Source organism: Leptinotarsa decemlineata, unplaced genomic scaffold (genome assembly GCF_025532065.1).
Source record: "Leptinotarsa decemlineata unplaced genomic scaffold, Ldec_3_MD MMD2_P_RNA_scaffold_12, whole genome shotgun sequence".
Taxonomy (NCBI): Eukaryota; Metazoa; Arthropoda; class Insecta; order Coleoptera; family Chrysomelidae; genus Leptinotarsa; species Leptinotarsa decemlineata.
This window is the reverse complement of record NW_027412526.1, coordinates 1,152,001-1,176,368: the sequence shown is the minus strand read 5'-3', so window position 1 is coordinate 1,176,368 and position 24,368 is coordinate 1,152,001. Positions and strand designations below refer to the sequence as shown.

The window sequence follows — 24,368 nt, the reverse complement described above, 5'->3', positions numbered from 1 at the left end:
CTCCCGAAATCTTCAAAAGCAAACTAAACTTCCCTGAAGAGGTGATATATCTTGGTACTATCCTCGACAGAAAGCTAACATGGAACTCTCACCTACAGAGTAGAGCAGAAAAGCATATGTGACTTATGAGCAATGTCGGAGGACAGTGGGACGCGCATGAGGTCTATCACCCCGTGTGGTGACTATGTTAACGTACGGAGCCATTGCATGGGGACCGAAAGTTCTACAAGGAACGGCCATCCAAAAATTATATCAAATATTGCGATTGGCTTGTTTAAACATCATAGAAGCCATGAGAACAACATCAACAGCGGCAAAGGAATTAATTTCTGGTCTGACCCCTCTGGACTTGTACGTTAATGAGGTTGCGTTAATGGTCATGTTACGATTGCGCACGACTGGTGTAAACCTCGGAGTAGGAATGGGTCAATGGAGGCTGAGCCTATGGACAGAAGCGCTTACTGCGCAAACTCTGTTGCAGGCAGTCAGTGATGCAATTGAACCCAGGTTTCTTTAATAAATCCTACAAAATACAAATAAAACAGAATACAGAGTCAAATGCAATACGCATATATACAGACGGCTCAAAAACCTAAGAAGGCCCAGGATGTGGAGTGTACTCCAGATCACTAAGCCTAAGGATTAAGTGGGTAATGGGAGAAATACCAGCGTGATTCAAACAGAACTGGCTGGTATCTCAATCGTCACAAAAGAAATAACCAGGAAAGGAATTTCTGGCAAAAACATAACAATCTGCACTGACAGCAGACAAGCCCTATTAACCATGAACAGACAACGTGTTACCTCAGGGCTAGTACTAGGGTGCCACCAAGATTTAGCCAAAGCCTCGGTAGATAATAACATTATCCTGAGGTGGGTTACAGGACAGGAGTAAAGGTAATCGCATTGCCGACTCTTAAGCCAAGGAAGTGGCTGGACTAAGAATTTTAAGACCCAGTGGCACACACGGCCTGAAGACTTCGACAATTGCGGAACTAGCCAAATGTTACTCAATCCCTAAAGAGATGGTCGCCCAGGATCACCCTGGGCGACCCTGGGAAGAAAAAAACCTGTGTCACCAAGACAACTCACACCTCAGTTGTTGTTGTTGTCATGTTGTCATAGATAAAATCCACGAATTGCTCTTTGGACTTCTAGGCCATCCGCCTTACTCACTAGATCTAGCCCCAAGCGACTTCTTTTTGTTCCCTCGTCTAAAAATTGCGCTTGGAGGACATAGATTTTGGTCGAATGAAGAGGCAATCACCTTCGTGAATAATTATTTTGCAGGGAAATACGCAGAGTACTATTTGGACGGGTTACAGACATGGAAGCATCGCCGGGGGAAGTGTGTTAGCTCGAAACTTTTCAAGACCACCCTCGTAACCATAAAAACCCGTTTCACCGGAGAACTATGAGTGTATGGAAAATATGCTTTCAATTATTATCATTGTAAAGCAATCGTTGGAGCGATAAACCACTGAATCCATAATAAACATTCCACCATCTCCGGGACTGTTTTATCTTCGAGTGATGAATTACCGAAAGTATTTACCCTAAGTAAGATTTAGGATTAATAAATTGAAAACCGACGGAGAGAGAATAAACTTTTACGGAAATTTATAAGGAGTCTCAAAAATCACGGTCTCTGCGAAAGATTGATCGCTCCAACGATAGAGTTATGGCACCAGATTTAACGACCGCCGTGTTATTATGTTGGGGATTTCAGGGATGAATCGGTGATTTACCGGGACAGCTTTTCCTGTGGAATTTGTAAACTGTTGAGGAGATGACGAAGAGGCAGGATTCACGATATGGATCCGTGGGATGATTTTAGAAATTGGAATTTATATACAACAACAAATCGCCAAAATGAAAGTTTGTTATGAAAATAAGAGAATTGGAACTTTCTATGTTGTTTACCACTTTTATTTGTAACTAACGTTACTGCAGTTTCGTCCTATACGGACATTTTCAAAATGTATAAGTTTGGTAATGTTTCGTGGTGTATTTCATCAGTTCGGACTTCCATTGTCTAATATGATATAATTCGATTTGAAATCCCTGAAAGAATCTATGAAAAATTAATAAGATTAGCTGAAAAAAAAACAATTATATTAACCAAAAAAATGGAAATGAAAAAATAAAGCCGAGTTACTTCACGTTTCCATTGTTAGTATCCACAATAGTCTTCGGGTGATAACTGGTATTGCTCCGAGATCTGACTATTTATAGGTCATTCGAGTGCTTTCGCCTATCCCCTCTTCCCTCTCTCAGCTCAATCGATTTTAGCGGGAGCTAACCGTTTGTCGGGAGTTGGTCATGTTCTGCTTGATTATAGGTTTCCATATTGTAACGCTAACGCTACGCGTTACGGGTCACTTTGACGCCGAGTACAGGTCACGGCTTGTCTCGGAAGCCAGCTTTCGGCGTGGTGTGCTCCACGTGCTCCGGGCAGCGTCAGTGAAGCTTCACCAAAGTAGTACACCAGGGGTCTCTATGGTATTGATTTAATCAACTGTAGCCAGTACGGCAGGCTTTAATTGCCGTCCTGGATTCGAATCCTGGGTACCTGCTGTTTTTTTGTCTACCGGTTTACCTTTATTTATCGGGGCTCGGACTCGAGCGGAGCTGGAACTGGAACTGAGACTAAAACTCGACTGAACTGCTTTGGCAGATGCTCTCGAGATTATTTGAAATAAAGTTCTACGCGGTGTCCGGTGAGGGAGAGTGGTGCCCTCCATCTGTGGTACGGTGTATTACCAAATAACGTATGATTTTCAAATCTCATTGGCGACCTGGCATAGTACAGTTTCCTATCGCTATAGAGTGGCAAATCGCATTCGCGACCTGGGATTTCTGTCGCGATAGAGTGGCAATTTGATCGAGGAAGGTATTCATTCAGTCGGGGTCAAATAAATAACGGAGCAATAATAGAAACACAAAAATGAAAAAAAAGCTGTTTTTACCTGTCGTACCACTGGGGAAATCAGTAACTTTGTTACAATATGTTGCGTATCTCTACGCTAGCTTGGCTAAATACGTTGTTGGATAACATATATGCGGCTTCTTTGAGTTTTCTCCTGAACCAGTGTTCCTCCTTGTGGATGATTTCAGCTTGAGACCACTCGATGTTATGTTGATGAGTCCAAACATGTTCTGCTATTCCTGATTTGTTGGTTTCTCCTCGCTGTGTGTGTTTCTTGTGCTCGGCAATGCGAACATTCAATGGCCTCTTCGTTTCACCAATATAGGATTTTCCGCACTCACAGGGTATCCGGTAAATGCAATTCTTGGAATCGTAGTCCACGTTTCGTGGCCTGGTTTTCCTACGGCTGCTACGGATAGTGTTTCTAGATCTGAAGCAGGTTCTGATGTTGTACTTGGAACCAATTCTTCTTATTATCTCCGATAATTCTCTGATGTAGGGAAGTGCAAGCACTGGTTGTGACGGCTTCTCTTCCTTGTTAGGCTCCTGCTGTCTTCTAGCCAAAGTATGTTCCACCATCAATTTGGAGTAACCATTCCGTTTAAGGTCATTTTTGATAATGCCTAGTTCCTTTTCGAGATCTTCTCTTGTATTACAGAGCCCGAAAGCATGGTCCACTAGAGTCTTGATGATTCCTTTCTTAGTCGATTGATGGTGGTTGGATTCCTGGTTCAGATACTGTCTCGTGCGAGTGGGTTTTCGGTATAGATGTTTTCCATTTAGTGTCGGTCCTCTTCACCAATACGTCTAAGAATGGCATTTCGTTGTGGACTTCCTTCTCCTTCTCCATGAAATAAATAAAGTAAGTTGTTAGTTTCAACAAGTAACTTTTAATAAATACCCAAATGCAGGCCAATGCACGTATAAAACGACCAGAAAGCCCATGAAATCGTTTGTGATAGGAAAATATTGTGGACCTGCTAAAGCGTTATAAATCCGCCTATACTATCTGTGGCAAATCATAACGAAATCACAACATTTCGTTCAAGCACAGCGTTATAGTGAGCATTTACAACTTTTTTCTATGAGGAAACTGTATTAATCTCCATTATTTAATTCGTCCTAAACTGTTCGACATAGCCCGGTATAAGAATAATGGAATTAAATATCTGAAACAGTCCGCGCGCCACCCTTTACAAGTTCCCGACCTCTCGAAAAAACTTTATTAACTTGCGGCAGGCTTCAAGACACAATGACAAATCATAAAATTCCTTACAGCATAACGCCGCCGCTTCCGCCTTTTGCGCATGCGTCCTTACGGATCGACCGGACGAATTTCCATCGCTTTTCTCGAATTTTCCGCAATGATAACTCCGCAGGACCGCCGTAGAAGAGTCGGCGTATCGATCGCCAGACGTCGCGACGCACGTATCCGCCATTTGCTTTGTTTACGTGGTGTCTCGTGCCGCGGAAAAAGTCGTTTAGCGAGGAAATGGACCTCTCCGTGCCGAAGGTGTGTGTGTGAGGAATCTTTTCTGTTGTTTTTCGATTGAAGTGGGTGTTTGCCAGGACTGGGTTTGCTACCGTGCTGTTTTGGTGGAGGTAAGTTTGTCCGGTGTTAGGTTATGTATATGCATCACCGGCTTTTCATTGCCTAGGGGGTGGGTTTTATGACCGGACGGGGTGGTTGGTATTAGCGGTTTGATTGCTTTGTGGGGTGATGTACTGACACGAGGTGTATGTGTGTGTGTGTTAGTCGTTTTATGGGTGTTTGTTTATGATGGTTTTAATGGCAGGTTCAGTTGTTGGGATTAGCTAAATCTGCTACTTTTCAATTGAAAATAATCCGTTGATTACTCACCATAAGAAACAAAACATATTTCCATATTTTTTTATGAATTCTAGCAAACTGTCGAAACCATTTTCGAAAGAAAACTGTACTCCTCGTATACTAACTAAACTGCACTTGTATTTGTTATTTATTGCATCTGGTTTCTGAGCGAGTTTTATTGCCCTGAAACTGGTTTGCAAGTCATAATGAGTCAACGTAAAGAACATAACCTCACTTCTACAAGACGTTCTTTCCATCCACTTTGAAATATATATTTTTGACGTGTCGTCTTTTAGTAAGTTTTCTTTGCCCTGAAGCTGGCTTACGAGCCATAATAAATCAACGTGCAGAACATAACCTCACTTCTACAATATGTTGCTTCCATCTTCTTTGAAATATATATTTTTGACGTGTTGTTATTTAATGAGTTTTCATTGCCCTGAAGCTGGTTTATGAGTCATAATGTGTCAACGTACAAAACATAACCTATATATTTTTGACGTGTCTTCTTTCAGTGACTTTTTATTGCTGAGGCTGGTTTATGAGTCATAATGAGTCAACATGTAGACTGTAACCTCACTCCTACAAGACGTTTTTTCCATCTACTTTAAAATATATATTTTTGACGTGTTTTCCTTTAGTGAGTTTTCATTGCCCTGAAGCTGGTTTACGAGTCATAACGAGTTAACGTGTAGAACATAACCTATATATTTTTGACGTATTTTCTTTCAGTGAGTTTTCAGTGCTGAAGCTGATTTACGAGTTATAATCTTTCAGTGAGTTTTCATTGCTGAAGCTGGTTTACGAGTCATACTGAGTCGATGTGTAGAACATAACCTATATATTTTTGACGTTTTCTCTTTCAGTGAATATTTAATGCTGAAGTCGATTTACGAGTCATAATCTTTCAGTGAGTTTCCATTGCTTAAGGTGATTTATGAATCATAATGAGTCAACATGTCGAACATAACCTCACTTCTATAATACGTTCTTTCCATCTACTTTGGAATATATATTTTTGACGAGTCGTCTTTCAGTGAGTTTTCATTACCCTGAAGTTGGTTTACGAGTCATACTGAGTCAACTTATAGAACATAACCTCACTTCTAGAAGACGTTCCTACAAGCTACTTTGAAATATACATTTTTGACGTCTTGAGCGATGGTGTTTCCAAGCGATAAATTATTCAACTCCAGGAATGTTATGTGGATAAGATATTCAGGCAGAAAATGATTATGAAAGTTTTCGAAAAAAAAACAATGAAACCAATCAAAAATGATTATATCACCAGATGAGATGAAAATACATTTGTAACTACATGATGTCAAAAATTGGTAGGTCAAAGGCATTTATATTTGAGCATAAAGGTTTGGCGAATAGTACTGGAAAAATTCAATCCATTGATGTGAAAGAATTAATTGATATTTGAAAAAGAAATAAAAAAATTGGTTCGAAAATTCTGAAAGTGCCCTATTTCACTGAATAATCAATCATAATGAATAAAAAATTATCACCCACTTGTGACTTACCCAAACAATATATTATGTTCATACTGATTGTAACATTTTACTGAAATTGTGTAAAATGAAAATAGTTTTTATACTTTCTGTGTTGATATCATTTAGTTTTCGTGACCGACCTGTATTTAATTCATTAATAGATTCTTTTGGATCTTATTGAATGTCTGCCCAAAATATTCGTTTAATCATCTGTTACGCAGTACTGTAAATAGTGCGAGATATTTTTTCTATTGGCTATGTTTTCTGGTTCAGACACAGCTCTTCCACTGTGATATTTTCATCGCATTTTCCGTCGCGAATCATCACTTTAGTATCAGCGATCGGCAATCTGCAGGAGCTGGAACAAGAATTGCGATAATTGTTGGCCACGAAAGTGGCGTAGAATCTTTCGACTGCAGTTGGTGTTTGATTTTGGCCGGTTTGCGAAAATAGCCACCCTGGAAAAAGTAATTATATATAAAAATTTGAGGACCACAGAAACGTTCAGAAATATAAGCTGAATATAATAATGATGATAACACTGTCTAGCTCGAGAAACATACAATGTTTATACTAGGAAAAAACGAACGATATAGAAGAGAACAAAAAAGTTTTAGCTGATTCGCTTAAATGAAAATGTATGGAACAAGTACATAACAAAATATTTTGTTGATTTTCTTCGCATGTTACAGAAACCTGTTTCACGATGTTTACTAGTTCTCACCTGAGTTTCTACAGGAACACACAACAAGATTACTTTTGATGTGAATTTTCGTGGGCAGCATCTCGTAAGCTTCAAAGTCGGGGTGTAAACTTCGTGCTTCCATGCGATTGATTCTGTTGAGGAAGAATTTATACGTGAAATTGCCACCAAGACTGTCTGGCAATAGGCCGGGACTTATTTTTTCCAAGGCTCCGCTTTTCATGTCTTTGAAGGTATTTTGCCAAATCAAGACCGTTTGAGCTATGACAGAGATGCCTTGAGGTTGAAGGATGTCTACAGAATTTTCAGCGAAGTAGAAATGTTCCACCAGCCCTTTTATTCCAGCAGAGGAAATTTCGTCCAATGCGTTTTTCCTGGAAACGATATATCCTATATACATGGCTGTTCAAAAATAAGGTGAATGTTTAGATTTCGCGGGCTATTCGATTAACGATTTTTTATTTTTTTATGTTCGTTCACTCTTTCTGAACAAATATTCACAGTTTCACCTGTTTAGCTGTTCCATATTGTTCGAAGATTGTACATACAGGTACAAATTATATAGTTCCATTTTAAAAAGGAAAACGAACCGTATTGGTACGAAAAAGTAGTATGTTCCTTGAGTTTATGAAAGACGGAGCTCATTATATATTATTATTATTGTTTCATCGGTTCGTGATACATTTGAATTTAGTTGTTGGTTTGTTTGAGAACAATTTTCGGAAGATCTTTCGTTTAGAGTTCATATTTCCCCCATTTTCCTATTTTACCTTCCTATTTTCCCTAATTGCCAACGTATTGGGTGGAAGAAAGGAACTAGCGACATTTTTTGGGGTAAGTTGTGGATTTTTAACCGAATTAGGTAATATTTGCAACATTAGCATGCAAGAGGCATAAAAGTTAGAATTGTTTTACTGGGAGAAATGAACAGGTAGAAGATCACAAACAAAACCATTGCCATTGTCTCCGACAACCAGGCGGCAGTTGAGGCGCTCAGCTCATTTCAAGTCTTCTCGAAACTGGTGGAAAGTTGTCTGAGATATGTACCCAAAATAGGGTCCTCTAGCTTGGGTACATGAGGATCACATGGGTCATGAGGAGGCCGGTGTTCTAGCTCCTGAAGGCGTATCCGAGGTTATGATCGGCCCAGGGCCTTTCTGCGGGGTAGCGAAAGCATGTATAAAGACATCCATAAATTCATGGATACAAGCCGAATCATAGATTGGTAGAAGAAGCTCCGAAAAACGAGGCTGGCGAAAGAGTTCATGAAGAAACCATCGCCCAGATTCACGGAAGACCTGCTAAACCACAACCGTACGGTTGTAAGGGTGGTGGTGGGTCTACTAACGGGGCATAGCCGACTCAGGAAACGTATGAGCAACATGGGTCTGGCAGATGAAGCCCAATGCAGGTTTTGTCAAGAAGAGGACGAAACCGCACTGCCAAAGGCTGCCAGCTATATGAAGGGGTCAGTGTCAAGGCTATGGAGTCTCATCAAAGAGATCAAGCTAGACAATAGCCTCTAACAACCAAGGAGCATCACAATAGATCTGAAAAGGTCGACAATCTAATCTAATCTATGTGGATCAGATGATTTGCATCAAATGTTGTGTAAAAAATGGAATTAAGTTCTCAAAAACACTTGGAATGTTAACAGTGACATACGGTGATTGTGCTCTGAGTCAGAAAAACGTTTATTACGAATGACGACGCTCGTCCTGGACGCCCTAGCACGTCAACAATCGATGATGCTATAGAGAAGTTGTTGAAGAGCATGAGCATCGCTCAGGAATTGTTGAATGACGTCAACGGCGATGCAGATTTGCTTAAAAGGATCATGACTGGTGACGAATCAGTGGTATATGGTTATGACATAGAAACCAGAGTTCCAATGGAAGAGCCCAGGAGAGCCAAGACCAAAAGAAGCACGCCAAGTTCGATCAAATGTCAATGTTTTGCTAACTGTTTTCTTGAATTACCGCGGCGTAGTGGATCAGAAGTTCTTGCCAGATGATCGTAAGGTCAATAAGAAGTATCATTTCGAAGTTATGCGTCGCTTGCGAAAAGCAACGTTTGGTATTGTGGAAAAACAATTCTACCTGCTCACTCGTCATTGCTTGTTCTGGCTCTTTTGGCCAAAAACAACACCGTATTCATGCCTCAGTATTCACCAGATTTGCCCCTCTGCGACTTTTTACTTTTCCCAAGATTGAAGGACCCATGAAAACCCGAATTGCTGAGAGAGCTTGAAGACATACCAAAAAGTGCACAAGTGTATTATAAATCAGGGGGACTACTTTGAACAGAGTAGTATATATCCCTTGAAATTTAGTTATATCCGTATGTTGTATGACACTCATTTTTTGTGGTGAAGAATAGAGGTCATTTCATTACGTTATGGAGATGGAAATCTGCCTCAGAAATTAGATAACATAAATAAACAATTATATACAGGCCTTTTTTTTTAGCTGATCTCACTGTTGCTATCTCGGAAATGTAAGACCCACAAGGTCGGTTAAATTGGACAAAAGTTTTCTATTTCGGGGAATTTGGAAAATCTCCTTTCAGATCAAGAATATCAGTGGTTATTATTGAAATATTCGCCAAAAACTAGAATTGTAGAATTTCGATTTTTGGATCTACCGCCTCCATTTCGACAGATATAGGAAAGGTAGAGGAACTTTCAATACTGTTTCATATTTGTTATAATTTGATATAAACCAATCTGCAATTCGTTCATTACATTTCACATAGCTGAATTTGGAAAATCTGTAGGGAGAGTGAGTGTAGACTCAGAGCCACATGTAACCCATTGTACATCCTCCCGAGGAGTTGTTCTCCTAGGTCATCGTCCATTCTGTCCTTTCCAGGAAGGTTGACAGGTCACTAGGTGACATCTCCTTCATATTGGCAGGTGTAGGCCAAGACTCGCCGAACACACACTCTCTTTGGCAACCTTGAGGTGTCTCACGGAAGCCTCCGCGAAGGTTTTGGAAGGTGCAGCGACATTACTATCGTTGTGAGCCTTCTTCAGCCTTCTTGAAGTTTCCTTCGTGGAGGTGCACAAGTGAGGGAGCTTTCCTGCAGAGGCAGCCGGTTCCTTGCCTTTATTCAAGGCGGAGCTCTTGGCGCCCGCCGCTGGAAGTGCCCTTGCTATTGGAGGTGATCTGCTATGTCCAGCCTCATTCCAAGCGGTAGATTGGGGTGTTCCCCAAGTTCCCCAAGGGAATCGTTCATGACCGCAAATCACCCTGCGGCCATTCACCTGTCGCCACAATTACTTACACCTTAGCTTGGGTAGGCTGCTCCACAGTGGCATGTTTTGCAAAGGCTTTTGGAGGGTTTTAGTTCCCCTTACCCTATGTATTTCTGCCACTGACCAGGAGTCCGACGAACCCGTCCATGAGGCCACATTGGCTTCCCGGACAGGGCCTCCAATCCCCTGGCCGTTCCCCTATCCGGCACCTGGGGATGCGCCCGATAGGTAGCCCAACCCACGGGAGCTGAATTTGTTATTGCAGTGACAACAAAATCGGTGAAATAACATGAGGTCCGTATTCAAATAAATCGCCGCTTGAAACAACGGTATGTGTTTTCCTTCTTCTGGAATTCGGTTTTGTCATTACAATTTTTTTCGACTGTCGTTAGAGAAGATTGAAATTTTGAAACTATGGTTTTTGAAACTATGACTTTGGACAAGCTCTGCCCGGATTCTCTATGACTTTTTAGGGAGTGTGCTTCGCGAAACAAAGAATGTCTACTAAAAATTCCGTCGCATACTCCAGAAATTAAAAGTCCTGAATCAGAAATTGAAATCATGCTCATAAAAGAATCAGTTGATTAGTTTTTTGAGTTTTTGTTTGAAACCTCTTGATTGCCTTACAGAAAAAGCATCCCTTTTCCGGATACTTGGATCGCTTGATTCTCCATCATCCCGACTGCAGTATCCTCCATTTGGAAAATGTACGAAATCGTCATATTGGCCAAAATTGCGTCTTTCTTCATTCTGCCAATGGCAACGTTACTGAAAACAACGTTACCGGCATCTCTAGGCATATAAATCCCATTGGCTAGGATGGTTCCTATGCGGACATTTTCGAACTGGAGTAGCTTCAAATCGAATTCGGGTCTGACACAATTGACGTTGTGCAACACTTTATTGACTTGGGAAAAAGCGAAGCCAGGAATTTCGTCGATGTAGGTTACGTTTTGCAGTAGCACCTCGAGTGGTAGGTGGGTTTGGTATTGAGGATCTTGTTGTATCTTTAGCGTTCCTATGTTTCTGATGATCAGCGATTGTAGGTATCTGACTTGGCTGGAACATTGGAAAGAGACTGCGATTTCCGGGCAGTTTTCTATAATCAGCGATACACCGTTTGGTGGGTTCTCGAAGTCGTTTATTTTCAAGAGTATATCCTGGAATATAAAGGAAACCGATCAAAATAAGGCTGAAGACTATCGACGAGAAATAAAATTGTATAGGAAAATAGCAGGTACAATTGTATAGGAAAGTGGTCTAATTTCGAAAGGTTTTCCAACTTCGATCTAGGATATATCTGAGATAGAATGTTTAGTTGCGAACAAAAAACTCGTTGAATATATCACTTGAACTTTGAGAAACGTCTTGCAGAATTGGTGAGACGATAATGTTACCCTACGCCAGTTGCCAGTAACGAAAGTAGAAAAGGTAGTAGCGGTAGTTTTGTTGTTTTCAGTCGGACAGTTCTCCAATATAATAATAACGATAGGAGTTTTGTAGAAGTTTGCATCCCAGATTGTCCGTTCCACAGTTGTGATTTCTTCGACATCAGGGAGTCCGTGGAATTTTTAGTTTGGAGCTTCTACAAGACGGAATAATACTGGATCGGGCCTGTAAACTCATCAGGAGTTGGGATCTCCTTCTGTGCATGGTCCCTGATTATAGGTGTGCAGGAATTGGATCATTTCTTTTTTTGAGGCAGCATCCCAGTTGGCTGATGTACTCTGTTCAGTTATCGATACTGATAACAACTCTGTCGTCGAGTTGGAACCCGTTGCAACACAAGGATACACCAACGCAAGGGGTCTTCTTGAACGATATTGAAGATCTGGGCTTGTTCCAAAGTGATCTTGTAAGCTGTATTCATTCTTAGAGTTGTCTCGATGGTGTTTAACTCTCGTTATTTGTGTTCGTTGTCTGCCAGCCTCCTTAAACGTGTAATTACTGTTTCTGCCACTGAGTGAATTTGTTTTAGCCGGTGGGGTAAATTTGCGTTCCGCAATTGTCGAAGTCATCAGGCCGTGGGTGCCACTGGGTCCTAAAATTCTTAGTCCAGCCGCCCCCTTGGCTGTAGAGTCGGCAATGCCTACCTTCACTTCTGTCGTGCCCTTTAATCCACCTCAGGATTATGTTATTATCTATCGAGGCTTTGGTAACAGGGGATATTAAATCCATTGTACGAAACGAGAAGTGCTGAATATATTTATTCCACATCAATTCACACTGATTCATAAGCTGCCACTTGTTGTTGTAATTGTTAGAACGCTGTACATGAATGCTAGTAGTCCAATAAAATAAAAATAGAAAATATTTTCAAATGCTTCTCAAGGTTGTTAGTGGTTTGCGCCTGTAACACTAAAGGCAGCACCTGGTACCTGTTTCACTAGACTCGACGCCCAATTTTGATGATGTCACTAGCTGTTGATAGTGAAAGTAACTATAGTTGCCTAGTGCGGTGATATGTAAGAATGGTCTTTGTTACAATGATGAATTGTTGGACTGGAGGAATGGCGCATAATGAGCCAGCGACTAGCGCATATGAGTCACCGACTCGCGCCTAATGAACCACGACTGATGCATAATGAGCCAGCGACTGACGCATAACGAGCTAGCGACTGGCGCGATGCGTCAGCCGAGTCCAAAACCTCCAGGGATTAGGTTGGTGATCTATTCGAACTATTAGCTCTCTCTAATGATCTTTCAATTACTGTTTAATCGTACTACTTACTTTTTGGTCACTGGGACATCGATAAGTGATGGTTTGAGGTTCGTCTCCGATTGTACTGCAACTGAAACCGCTGAAGCCGCACAAAGTGAATTTCGCCTCTTTCGCTACACACAGGCCGAAGAAACTACACAGAATAACTTGATACTTGAACATTTTGCAATCGAATGATGCGATTTCTGCCGGGACTGGTTATTAAGCAGTTATCGTCTTCGTTGGAATCTCGGGTCATCCCCTTTTCCTTATCGTGTCAATTAAATACTGTTGTTCGGAAAGTCCTGCTATATATACGGGGTCAAACAATACAAAAAATCGAAAATGCTCATCAGTTTTAGTTGGACAATTTCAAAGTTTAATTTTAGTCGCTGGAGTTCACCCCCAAGAGGAATATTTGGTACCTTTGGAACAACTAATACATTGTTTGAAAAAGCTTAATTTTTTTCCAATGGTGCTCTGATTCATACCCTAACATATAACAAAAATTACTGTTTAAGGTCTTTTTGAAGTCCTTTGAATCAATGAAGTATTTTCTTCGATTATAACTTTCATATTGTGCATTTTGAGAAATATTTGTGAAAAAAAATTGTGAAAGTATAAAAAATGGTAGTTCAAATAAGCCAAAAATTTTGTTATGAGATAGTACACAGTTGTGGGAAGATAATTGTGCGGTATGTCATTGTGCGGTATTATAAGCTTTATTCACTAAGAGTCTGCTAGAAAGAAAAATTATCGATTCATGAAATATTTTCTTATGACGCAGCTAATTCCTTTGAATAACAGATTTACAATCACACACATAACTTATAATTGAACCTAATGCATTTCTAGGTTATTTCTTTCTAGGTTTTCGAACATAACTATCGTTTATTTGGGTGATTTCACACTAATTTTTTTTTCTGATTCTGACACAACGATTCTACTGAGACATTTTCTTCGCATTTTCCATCGTGGATCATTTTTTCAGTGTCGGCGATCGACAGACTGCAAGAGCTGGAGCAATAGTTGCCGCCCTTTTTCGCTATAAACTTTTCATAGAATCTTTCTGTTGGGGTTGATGTTCCACCAGTTTGAGAGATCAGCCACCCTGAAAAAAATTACCCATTTATAAAGTCTGCAGAATCGTAGATATATTCACAAAAAACAGTTGGGTATGGGTGTGACGTTAATGATTGTGCTGAATGGAAGAAGAGAAGAAATGGAAGGACAAAAGGACGAATGAAGAAACGAAAAGAAGAGACAGAGGAAGAAGAAAGATACCAAAACGTGTTGTCGGAACAACTGCAGGAACAAGAAACAGTACAGAATACGTGATTGACAGAACAAGAACACAAGGGAAAAAGGAACTGATAAAATAGAACAGCAAGATGTAGGGAAACGAAATAATAGCTTGAACTACTAAAAGAATAAGAACAATAACACCAACTTTTGAAGGATTGCAGAACGAACATCCAATAAAAATTTGTAAGGACTAAAGATATCGTCTGAATAAAATAACCAAAACAATCGATGGTGAAATACTGTAGAATAGAGAAACTAGAGACAATATCGATATCATAGTGACAATGTTGAAAGAACACAACTGAAAAAATTTTGATTTCTTTTTCGATGATTAGCCTGCTTAGAGGATGACCTTCATCCTCTAAGCAGGATAATCATATCCAAATATTTTGATTTTTTAAAAAATTGTACGAACCGGCTTTTGGAAAAAGGTTAAACTACTATAGTCTATTTCAAAAGAGTGTAGAGTAATAAATCATGAAATGTCATAAAATTTGCCTGAATTTCGTTGTCGTCCATGGGCGTAGGCAAATCTTAGGATTATTAAACTTAATAATTAAAGTAAATTAAAAATTACAGACATAGATAATAATAAAAGGCCATTTTTGGGAAGTAATTTGGTCTAAAACTAAGTACCTACATGTATTTAGGTAAGTAAAATTTCTTAAAAAAAGATTAAGATTAATTTTAGTGGTTCTTGTAAACTTATTTAATATGCAATTTGGGTTCATATACTTGAGCATGATTTCTCAAAAAAGGGTTAACACTTAGTTCCGAGGTGCCATGTCATTATAATAATCCCTTTTTGACCCTGCCCACCAATCATGCAATACCTATTAAACCCAGGTAATTAAGAAAAAGGGTTTAAATATATTGTAATGGTGTCTTAAACATTCGAGTTATAATAGTAATTGTTACTACACCAATTAAACGTACAGTGATATTGTGATATAGAAATAGTGAAAAAGTTATAAAATGGGGACATTTACTCCAAAGAAAAGAAGTGTAAAAAATTCTCCGCTATCTGTTTGCGAAAAAGTTATAATTTTAAATGTATATGATTGCATAAAACACGATCACCCTAGTTTGTCTGTGCAAGAAAGTGTTGAGCGATGTGCCCGAATGACTGGAATTGGACAGTCCACGATTTTTAAATTATTGCGAGAAAGAAAGATATCAGGCCAGGTTAGTCCATGCAAGAGAAAATCAGGAAGACCAATAAAAATCTTAGATGAAGACACCAAATGTGACATTCGAAGAAAAGTTCATTCGTTTTATTTTAAAAAGGAAATACCCACTCTTGAAAAAATATTTATCGAGATAAGCCAAGGTAACGATATTCCTTTGATATCCAGAAAACTTTTATGGAAAACTTTAAAAAGTATGAATTTTGCCTGGGAAAAGCACAATCGAAAGGCACTATTACTGGAAAGTGATGAAATTGTTTGCTGGAGACGAAAATATTTGACAACTATAAAGCAGTACCGCAGAGAGCAAAAGAAAATTTTTTATCTTGATGAGACGTGGATAAACGAAGGTTATATAGTCAAAAAAATGTGGCAAGATAAAAATATAACAAGTTCTCGCCAAGCTTTCATAGAAGGCCTTTCGACGGGTATTAAAGTGCCTTCGGGAAAAGGGAAGAGGCTTATAATTGCTCACATTGGAAGCGAAGACGGATTTTTAAAAGAAGGTTTGTTAAGCTTTGAGTCGTGCCGGACGGGAGATTATCATGAGGACATGAATTCGGATGTCTTCGAAGACTACTTCGGGGAAATGTTAAAATTTCTTTCAGCTGATTCGGTCGTGGTTATGGATAATGCAAGCTACCATTCAAGGCGCTTAGAGAAGGTACCAACTTCAGCTTGGAGAAAGCAAGAAATTATTAACTGGCTGTCAAATAAAGGTATTCAGTTTGAGACGAGTTCAGTAAAGAAGGAACTACTAGCCATAGTAAAACAACATAAATCTCGCTTCATGAAATATGCCGTAGAAGATGTAGCAGAAAAGTATAAAGTAACTGTGCTGCGCCTACCGCCATATCATTGCGAATTAAATCCTATAGAACTTATATGGGCACAAGTTAAAGGATATGTTGCAAGGCACAATACCACATTTAAAATGAAAGATGTCAAGGTATTGTTTGATCAAGCCATTATGGAAATCACATCAGAAAACTGGCAAAAAGCAATCCAGCATGTTTTAAAAGAGGAAGATAAAATGTGGGAACTGGACAACTTGGTCGATCAGGTGGTTGACCCTATAATTATAACACCAGGGGATGATGACAGTTCTTCGGATGAAGACTATACTGATGTAGAATAATTTAATTGAATTGTAAATATACTGTAGCGGGATAAGCAATCTGGACAGAGACCAGTGTATCAGTGACAGTGACACTTTTGCTTAGGTTAGGGTTTAGAATTAAGGGTAGTCTGAATAATTATTTTCTCGGAAGGTTCTCGAAAATTGTACCTAGTAATCTCTAGAACATTCAATTAGGGTATAAATAGAGTGTTGTTAAACGTTAAGGGAAGTTCACAGTTTTAGTATTGTTCAAGTGTCAAATTGTAGTAACGTATCCAGTAAAGTTCTTGTCGTTTTTGTGAATAAATTGATTTAAAGTCCCCACAAGTGTTTCAATACGTAAAGTTCGTTCGTGTGTGTTTGTGAGTATTTCCCGATTTCGGTTCGTATATATTTTATTGTTACATTTTATATTTTTTTAATAACACTGTTCTGCTGTATTAAATTTTTATTTCCTTTAATATAATTTTTATGAATGCATATTCTTTTGGCAATTATCCCACTAGCGCGCCTCTGGCTCAGTATTTATCCGTCGATAACAATGGACAAATCCCTTAAAACAGGGTGATACCTACCTGCTCTTTATGAAACGACATAATTTTGCAATGCGGACTAGGGAAGTGACAGAATTTATTGACGGATCACCCTGTAGCGCTTTTGAATACTTAATGAGATTTTATTACTCTACACTCTTTTGAAATAGACTATAGTTTAGAAGATTTGGAGCCTTGAAATAAGTTTTTCGAAAAATGCGAAAAATCAATCAATTTTGACTTGAAAAAATAGGAATTCGTAATCAAGTGAATGCTGGAATGTTGTATCATAGTATATATATTCCGTTTTGAAAATCCTCCTTACCGGAGTTTTCGCAGGAGCACAAAACTCTGTTTGTTTTGACGAACATTTCTGTGGGTGTCATCTCGTAAGCTTGGAAATCCGGATGGAAACTTCGTTCTTCCATGCTGTCGATTCTATTGAGGTAAAATTTATAGGAGGCTTTTTCACCAAGACTATGCGCTGTAGGTCCAGGACTTATTTTTTCTAAAGCTCCAGTTATCATGTACTTGAAGACGTTTTTCCAAATCCAGACCGTTTGGGATGTTATAGAGATTCCTTGATATTGTAGAGTGTCGATCGCGTTTTCGTTGAAGTAAAAAAAGTCCACAGGGCCTCCTATTCCAGCAGCCGAAATTTCGACGAATGTGTTTTTGCTGGAAAGGTAGAGACTGTCACAGTTATGCATTGAGTTTTATTTATGTGAATAATACTAATACGTTTTTTAGTGAATGGTGAGAGTACAAACATTTCGGAAAACAAAACCCAAATTGAAAGAGATCACTGATGTAGTTCATAGGATACCATGTATGAATTGTGATTTGATTTACATTGGTCAAACTAAACAATGGTTGAAAAATAGAATTAGGTAACATGAACATGATTGTTCCGAGATTGATATGAAAACAAAACAATAAAACAAGTTTGAGAACGCACCATTTTCAGTTGAATAACAAGTTTGATTTCAATTCTGTAAAAAAGTTCTTCATCGCCGAAGAGTCAAATGCGGTTTTGTGAGAAACTAGATACTAGTCAAAGAATCGTAAAGATATAATTTTACACTAAACCGGTACTGGATGAGAATTAATAACACTATCCATTATAATAATTATAAAGTTTTCACAATGAGTTTTATTAAAGACGTGTTTTGTGCAAAACGGTAGATTCCATGGTGAAATTTATTGAGAAAATTTCATAAATTCGGTTTCAATTGTACATCGTATTCTTTCAAATGCAAACTATCACTTTTGTAGCCCCGAGGATGGCGATGATCAATCGCCGAAATGTTGCCGAATAAAATAGTAAACACTGAGTTGTGTTTCTTTATGTCCTTGAAAACGTCTATAGATAACTTTCAAACTCATGTTGAATTATTTCACAAGTTTTTTAGTGTAGAATTATATTTATTGAGATATTGAGATATTTATTGAGATATGAGGCTACAAAAACGCATGATATTGACTGGACCAAACATTGAAACAACCTATACTATGTCCATCTAAGCACCAGGGGGCTCCAAAACATTATCATGCATAGTGCACGTGGTCTCCCAGACGAGGCTGCTTGTACAGAGTCGCACTGAGGAACAACCGACATTTTATTTTATTTTTTTCATAACATGCGACTGGGTATAGGAACAATTTTTAGGTTGAGTGTAGGGACACACATAAGAAGTTTTTTCAGCCGTATCAGTACTTGACATTTTGAAATGAATTCCGCCAGCCGATTGCAGTTAAATCTGACTGGCCAGCGCAAAGAGGCTTGTTCATCTTATCTAATAGATTCGAATGTTCGTGTTGATCATGCGTTGATCATGCATCTTTCTTTTTTTGGGTTATTTTGTTCTTTGAATGTATAAAGTATAATACTGAAGCCCCTGAGAAGATGATTCTGAAGCTATATTTGGTATATACTAGTAGGTGAGTAGCATCATTGCATTAAAGAAAAAAAAGTTGAAATTAAAATTTTTGACGAACGCTAAAATTACCAAATTATTACTTGAGCTTGTTGGAAAACCTCTTGAGGGCCTCACCTGAAAATCATCCCTCCTCCAGTCACTTGCATTGCTTGGTTTCCTACGATGCCAATCGCACTGTTTTTCATTTGGAAAATGTATGGAGTCGACATATTGACCGAAATCGCACTTCTTCTCATCTTGCCGATGTTAACTTTATTGAAAAAAACGTTGCCGCCATGATTAGGCATATAAATTCCATTGGATTGAAAGTTGCCGATACCCACGTTCTCGAAATGAAGAAACTTCAGATCGAAAAGGGGAGTGAAACATTCGACATTGCGCGAAGCTACATCGATCTTAGAGAAAGCAAAACTTGGAATGTCTTTAATGTAGTTTACGTTCTTGAGTGTCACTTGGAACGGTAGCTGAGTTTGGTATTGTGGATCTTGGTGTATTTTCAGCTTTCCTATGTTTCTGATGAACATGGATTTAATGTATATGACTTGGCTGGAACATTGGAAGGAGACTGTGATTTCCAAGCAGTTTTCGATTATCAGCGATATGTCGTTTGGTGGGTACCCGAAGTCGTTTATTTTGAAGAGGAGGTCCTGAAATGCAAGTCAAGGGTTGATTCATTTTGATTGGCGGAATTGAAACCTCATACATTGAAAAAAATCAAATGAAAACACACACATTTTAAAGTTCCTGGAATTCGTAGTTTTTCTTTTCAAGTAACTTCTCTGCAACTCGGCGTTATCTCTAACAGAAATTAACCAATGAAATGGTTTTCAAAAGTGCTCGTGCACTTCAACAACTATTGGGCAACCATAAAAGGAAAATTCCTGAAACTACGAAATGACGTGAGAGGATTGTTACAGAAAATACTTTGGTCAAATTGACTGGATTATAATAACGCGTTTGAAGAAACATATTTCACATCTTCCGTTTCGTAGACCATAGAAATTCAATGTTGCTCAAAGTGCTCCAAAGAACGGCCACATGACATTAGACCTTAAGATGCCTTTGAGAGTTCAGACATTGGAACATGTGGGCCAAAGGTCCAATTCCAACCTGGGAAAACAAAAGGTATCATGAGAAGTAGGCTCTACTATATACTTCGGGACACAATAATAAACTCCCATTTGATGTCCCCAATTATCGAAAATCAGGGTTCATTCAGATGTGTAAAGATGTCCTAGGTTAGGTTAGATCAGAAGTGAGTGGGTTGATTTGTGCCTCCACCGCAACCTGCAAGGGTTTATTGTATTCAAACTCGACCAAACAAACCCATCTTTTCAACGAAGCCGATCAGTCTATATGGTCAGTGATCTTACAGGTCAGATGGTAAGAGAGCGGCTCTGCCAAACTCTGATAACCTGATTTGGTCAGCAGCGGGGCGAGCACAACGTATGTGCTCTGCTGTTTCATCATTTTCCAAACAGGTATGCCACATACTGTCTTCCGAAAGTCTGAGCCTCTGTATATGATGATACAGGCGACATTGACCTGTGAGACTGACTGTTAGGCATCGTAGTTCAACCCTACTGTAGTCCAACATTTGTTTCGTTTCAAGCTTCGAAGGGGGAGTAAGCTAATCCTGAGAATGCTATCCTCCAGGTGTTCAATGTTTGTTTGGCAAAGCCTTAAGCGATGCCCATGGCAAGTTCTGGTCCGATGAAGTTGTTTGCGGCCCCATCCTTTCCGAGGGAGTCAGCAGCCTCATTGTCTTCCAGGCCAGTATGGCCAGGAATCCAGGCCAATTTGATAGGTCTTCCTATTGAGGAGAGTCGTTTTTGTCAATTTGCTATCAGTTTACACGTTGCTCGGTAGGAGTAAAGAGCTATCAACGCCGTTGACTGTTCGAGATTATTTTTATTGACTTGTGTGTGAGGTTGGGTTCTACCAATCTCTCCGCACACATTTCAATAGTATAGTATAGTAAAGTATAGTATTAACCTGCTCACAGGCAGGTTGATATCATTGACTTGGGTCTGCACCAGAACCTGAAGGTGTTCATGATCCATCTGTGAACCAACAACTATCTGCTCTTGAAATTTTCTTCTCAAGGCAGATCTATTCCACTCTACTCGGAAACAGTACTGTATATGGCAGTTTGTAGCTGACAGTTGGAGGCATGATGCCGGAGGTCTTCTCCAGAATGCTGTGACTTCCAGAATCAATCAGCAGTCTATTGTAATCTGCATTAGAGTGATTTGTGCAATTGGCAATGTGAACAAGTCTATATGCAGCCTCTCTTCAGAAAAATGTGGAGAGAAGATATATCTAGAAGGAAATCCATGGCCGCTGACGGTGTGATACTGATGGGACCATAGATGGCCAGACAAACCTGTCTCTGATTCGTTTTCTGCAAAGCCTTCGGCCACCAGGCAATTTTTTTTAAGTGATTATTGGTCTGACATTCATCACATAAACCCAATGGATTTGTTTGAGACCTAAATCCCAAGTTAAACCACAAATCCTTCACCATTTCCATAAGGACAGGCTGGCTTCGTTTAAAACTTTTTCTAAGTGAGCGTTCCAGGTGAGTTTTTTATCAAGGACAATGCCAAATGGAATGACCTCACCATTGAGGAAAAGTAGCATTAAATCGTCCAACTTTCACCTCCAGGTGAAGGGGATTATCATAGTTATGCTGGGGTTGACAGACATCTGCTTCTTCTGGCACCAACTGTGAACAACGTCCATGGTACTTTGGAGGATATTACAAACTATCCTTCCTGAGGTGGATTTTGCCAAGATGACAAGGACATCTGCATTAGATTGCAGATCTTCTCTTCTGTGGTGGCTCCTGATGGAGCCACCACAGAAGGGACGTGGATCTTTTCTAAAACTTTATATTGGTCAAACGGGAAGAACAGTGTTTCAAAGAATGAAAGAACATAGGATCATTTTGCTTAATGTAAAGACCAATTTCACACGTGCAAACAATCTTTCGTTAGTGGGGCATTAATCCAACTACTACCATAACGTGTTACATTCGGAAGAGAAAGGTTTTGCACACAACCTTCTGAAATACTTGGGAATCCATAGAATATTAAGAATTCCTTATATGATTCAAATTGTTATATCATATAAACTACTAGTTAGTTATTGTGAAAAAGCATTGTATAGTATTGTATAGTATAGCATTGTATAGGAAAACCATATTCAGTTGAAATAACACAATAAATTGTTACTTCAATACATATAAATTGTTTTCATTGCGTCGAAGAATATTTCGATGTTAGAGGGTTTTTCATGTACTTCAAATGTTTACTTATTCACATGAATGCAATTTCACTCTTTTATACAATTAAAAAGATGAATATTCTAAGGAAAGATCTCTGGGAAATTTCATTTGTATATTGTAGTAATGACCAGCATAGGGATAGTGTCACAAATTTAATTCTAATTGTTTAATAATATTGGGGATTCAACGAATTATTGAAATTGCCGGTTGTAGAGAAGTATCTATAGTCGAAATTACTTCTTACTCCGTACTTGAGATTTAGCCACTTTTATCGTATTGATCAACAATCATGTACCCGTAGAAAAATGTTATATGCACATGCAAGAATATTACTTACTTTTTCTTCAATTGGACATCGATAGGTAATGATTTGGAGTTTTCCCGCCGTACTACAGATGAAGCCGTTGGCGCCGCATTTGGTGAATTTTACGTCTTTCGCAACACACAAGCCGAAGAGACACCACAAAATGACTTGATGCTTGAACATTTTGTCACTAAATGAAGAGGTTTTTCCGTCGCGACTGGTTTTAAAACAGTTACCTTGTGGATTGGAATCTTGGGTTATTCCGTTTATAATTATTGTTGTTCGCGATGTGTTATATCATAGAGTAAGGCAGCTTGCATATTGCGGTATTTTCATTTCCTTAGAAGATAAAGAAATCCATAAACACCAGAATGAATTCATTAGTTTTGAATTTTCAAATTACATTTTATATAACGTGAGAAAAAACCTTCAGAAAAAAGTATACACCCCTTTAATTATCGAATGGAATATAATTCAACGTCCTTCGTGGTATTAGCCAGGGGAGTAGTAGTTTTCTGACTGGCCAGAACGAATTGTTTTTTTTAGATTATTTGATGTATTGATTAGTTGGGGTATTTGAGGAAGACAAACTATTACTCAATAAAAAACTTCAGTCTAGATGTTATGCAGTGTAAATAATTCCTAAAGAGTTACGACTAATTGCAGATGAAACGGTCGATTACTCATTGGTAGAACCGCATTCAAGTTATGGTATACCTTTCTGGGGTGTATGTGCTCCAACTCGACTAGAGCCTGCACTTGTTCTGCAGAAAAGGGCATTCAGATTTCTCTATAGTCGCAAACCAAAATGTTGTCACTGTATGTTCTTTTTATTCTGAAAACAGTTTGTTCGACTCATCAACATTGAACAAAACTACCCTCAATGTCCTCTCATTATGCTACGCCAAGTCTTTCTATACCTACCTACTTTATTCAGACATTTTATGTTGTATAATGATCTCAAGATGTATGATCATCCTCCCAATTGCTTACTTTTTCGAACTTTCAGACTACTGCTTGAAAAGCACATAAATAGCTTCAACAACAGACTATTTAGAGAGATAGACGGTGCTCCGATGGGTTCGACTTTATCACCTGTCAACCTACCTACTTTATTCAGACATTTCATGTTGTATAATGGTCTCAAGATGTATGATCATCCTCCCAATTGCTTACGTTATTGAACTTTCAGACTACTGCTTGAAAAGCACATAAATAGCTTCAACAACAGACTATATAGAGAGATAGACGGTGCTCCGATGGGTTCGACTTTATCACCTGTCAACCTACCTACTTTATTCAGACATTTCATGTTGTATAATGGTCTCAAGATGTATGATCATCCCCCCAATCGCTTACGTTATTGAACTTTCAGACTACTGCTTGAAAAGCACATAAATAGCTTCAACAACAGACTATATAGAGAGATAGACGGTGCTCCGATGGGTTCGACTTTATCACCTGTCAACTCCAATCTATTCATGAGCTATTTCGAAACCGAGGCCTCCAACAACACTTCCATGAAACCTAAATTATGGAGAAGAAAACGCAATGGTGGAGCTCAGCATAAAGTCTACAGAAAACTAACTCATACTAACCGGAGCGGAGTCAAATCATCATGCTGCACAAATACAAGCTGTATTAGCCAACACTCCTTTATCCAGATTTGAACGTTTGACAGACGAAGACAGAATGGATATGAAAATCATATGATTCACAAAGCAACACACCGAAGAAAGAAGGAAAACGAGGAGGAAACAAAGACAAAAGA

General features: G+C 39.0%; 3 protein-coding genes across 4 annotated transcripts in view; 1 reads left to right on the top strand and 2 right to left on the bottom strand.

The window, feature by feature from the left end:
- The window catches only part of fz2 (frizzled 2), a 281,786-nt gene that overhangs the window by 29,306 nt on the left and 228,112 nt on the right, over window positions 1-24,368 (top strand). The window contains exon 1 of one of the 2 annotated variants that reach the window (XM_074171209.1): window positions 4,515-4,531. The exons of the other annotated variant lie outside the window; for it this stretch is intronic. The gene's annotated coding sequence lies outside the window, so the exon portion shown is untranslated. Of the gene's footprint in view, window positions 1-4,514; window positions 4,532-24,368 lie in introns of those variants that run through there. 2 annotated transcript variants of the gene reach the window in all.
- Window positions 6,023-13,269, bottom strand: LOC111508899 (uncharacterized). Its single transcript, XM_074171223.1, has 4 exons — window positions 12,950-13,269; window positions 10,846-11,378; window positions 6,984-7,336; window positions 6,023-6,717 (listed from the first exon to the last, which is right to left on the bottom strand). The coding sequence occupies exons 1-4, from the start codon at window positions 13,100-13,102 to the stop codon at window positions 6,515-6,517; spliced, it is 1,242 nt and encodes a 413-aa protein (XP_074027324.1). The 5' UTR covers window positions 13,103-13,269; the 3' UTR covers window positions 6,023-6,514.
- Window positions 13,680-22,824, bottom strand: LOC111508898 (uncharacterized). Its single transcript, XM_074171236.1, has 4 exons — window positions 22,631-22,824; window positions 19,119-19,651; window positions 17,390-17,742; window positions 13,680-14,030 (listed from the first exon to the last, which is right to left on the bottom strand). Exons 1-4 carry the CDS (start codon window positions 22,778-22,780, stop codon window positions 13,825-13,827), a joined length of 1,242 nt encoding a protein of 413 aa, XP_074027337.1. The 5' UTR covers window positions 22,781-22,824; the 3' UTR covers window positions 13,680-13,824.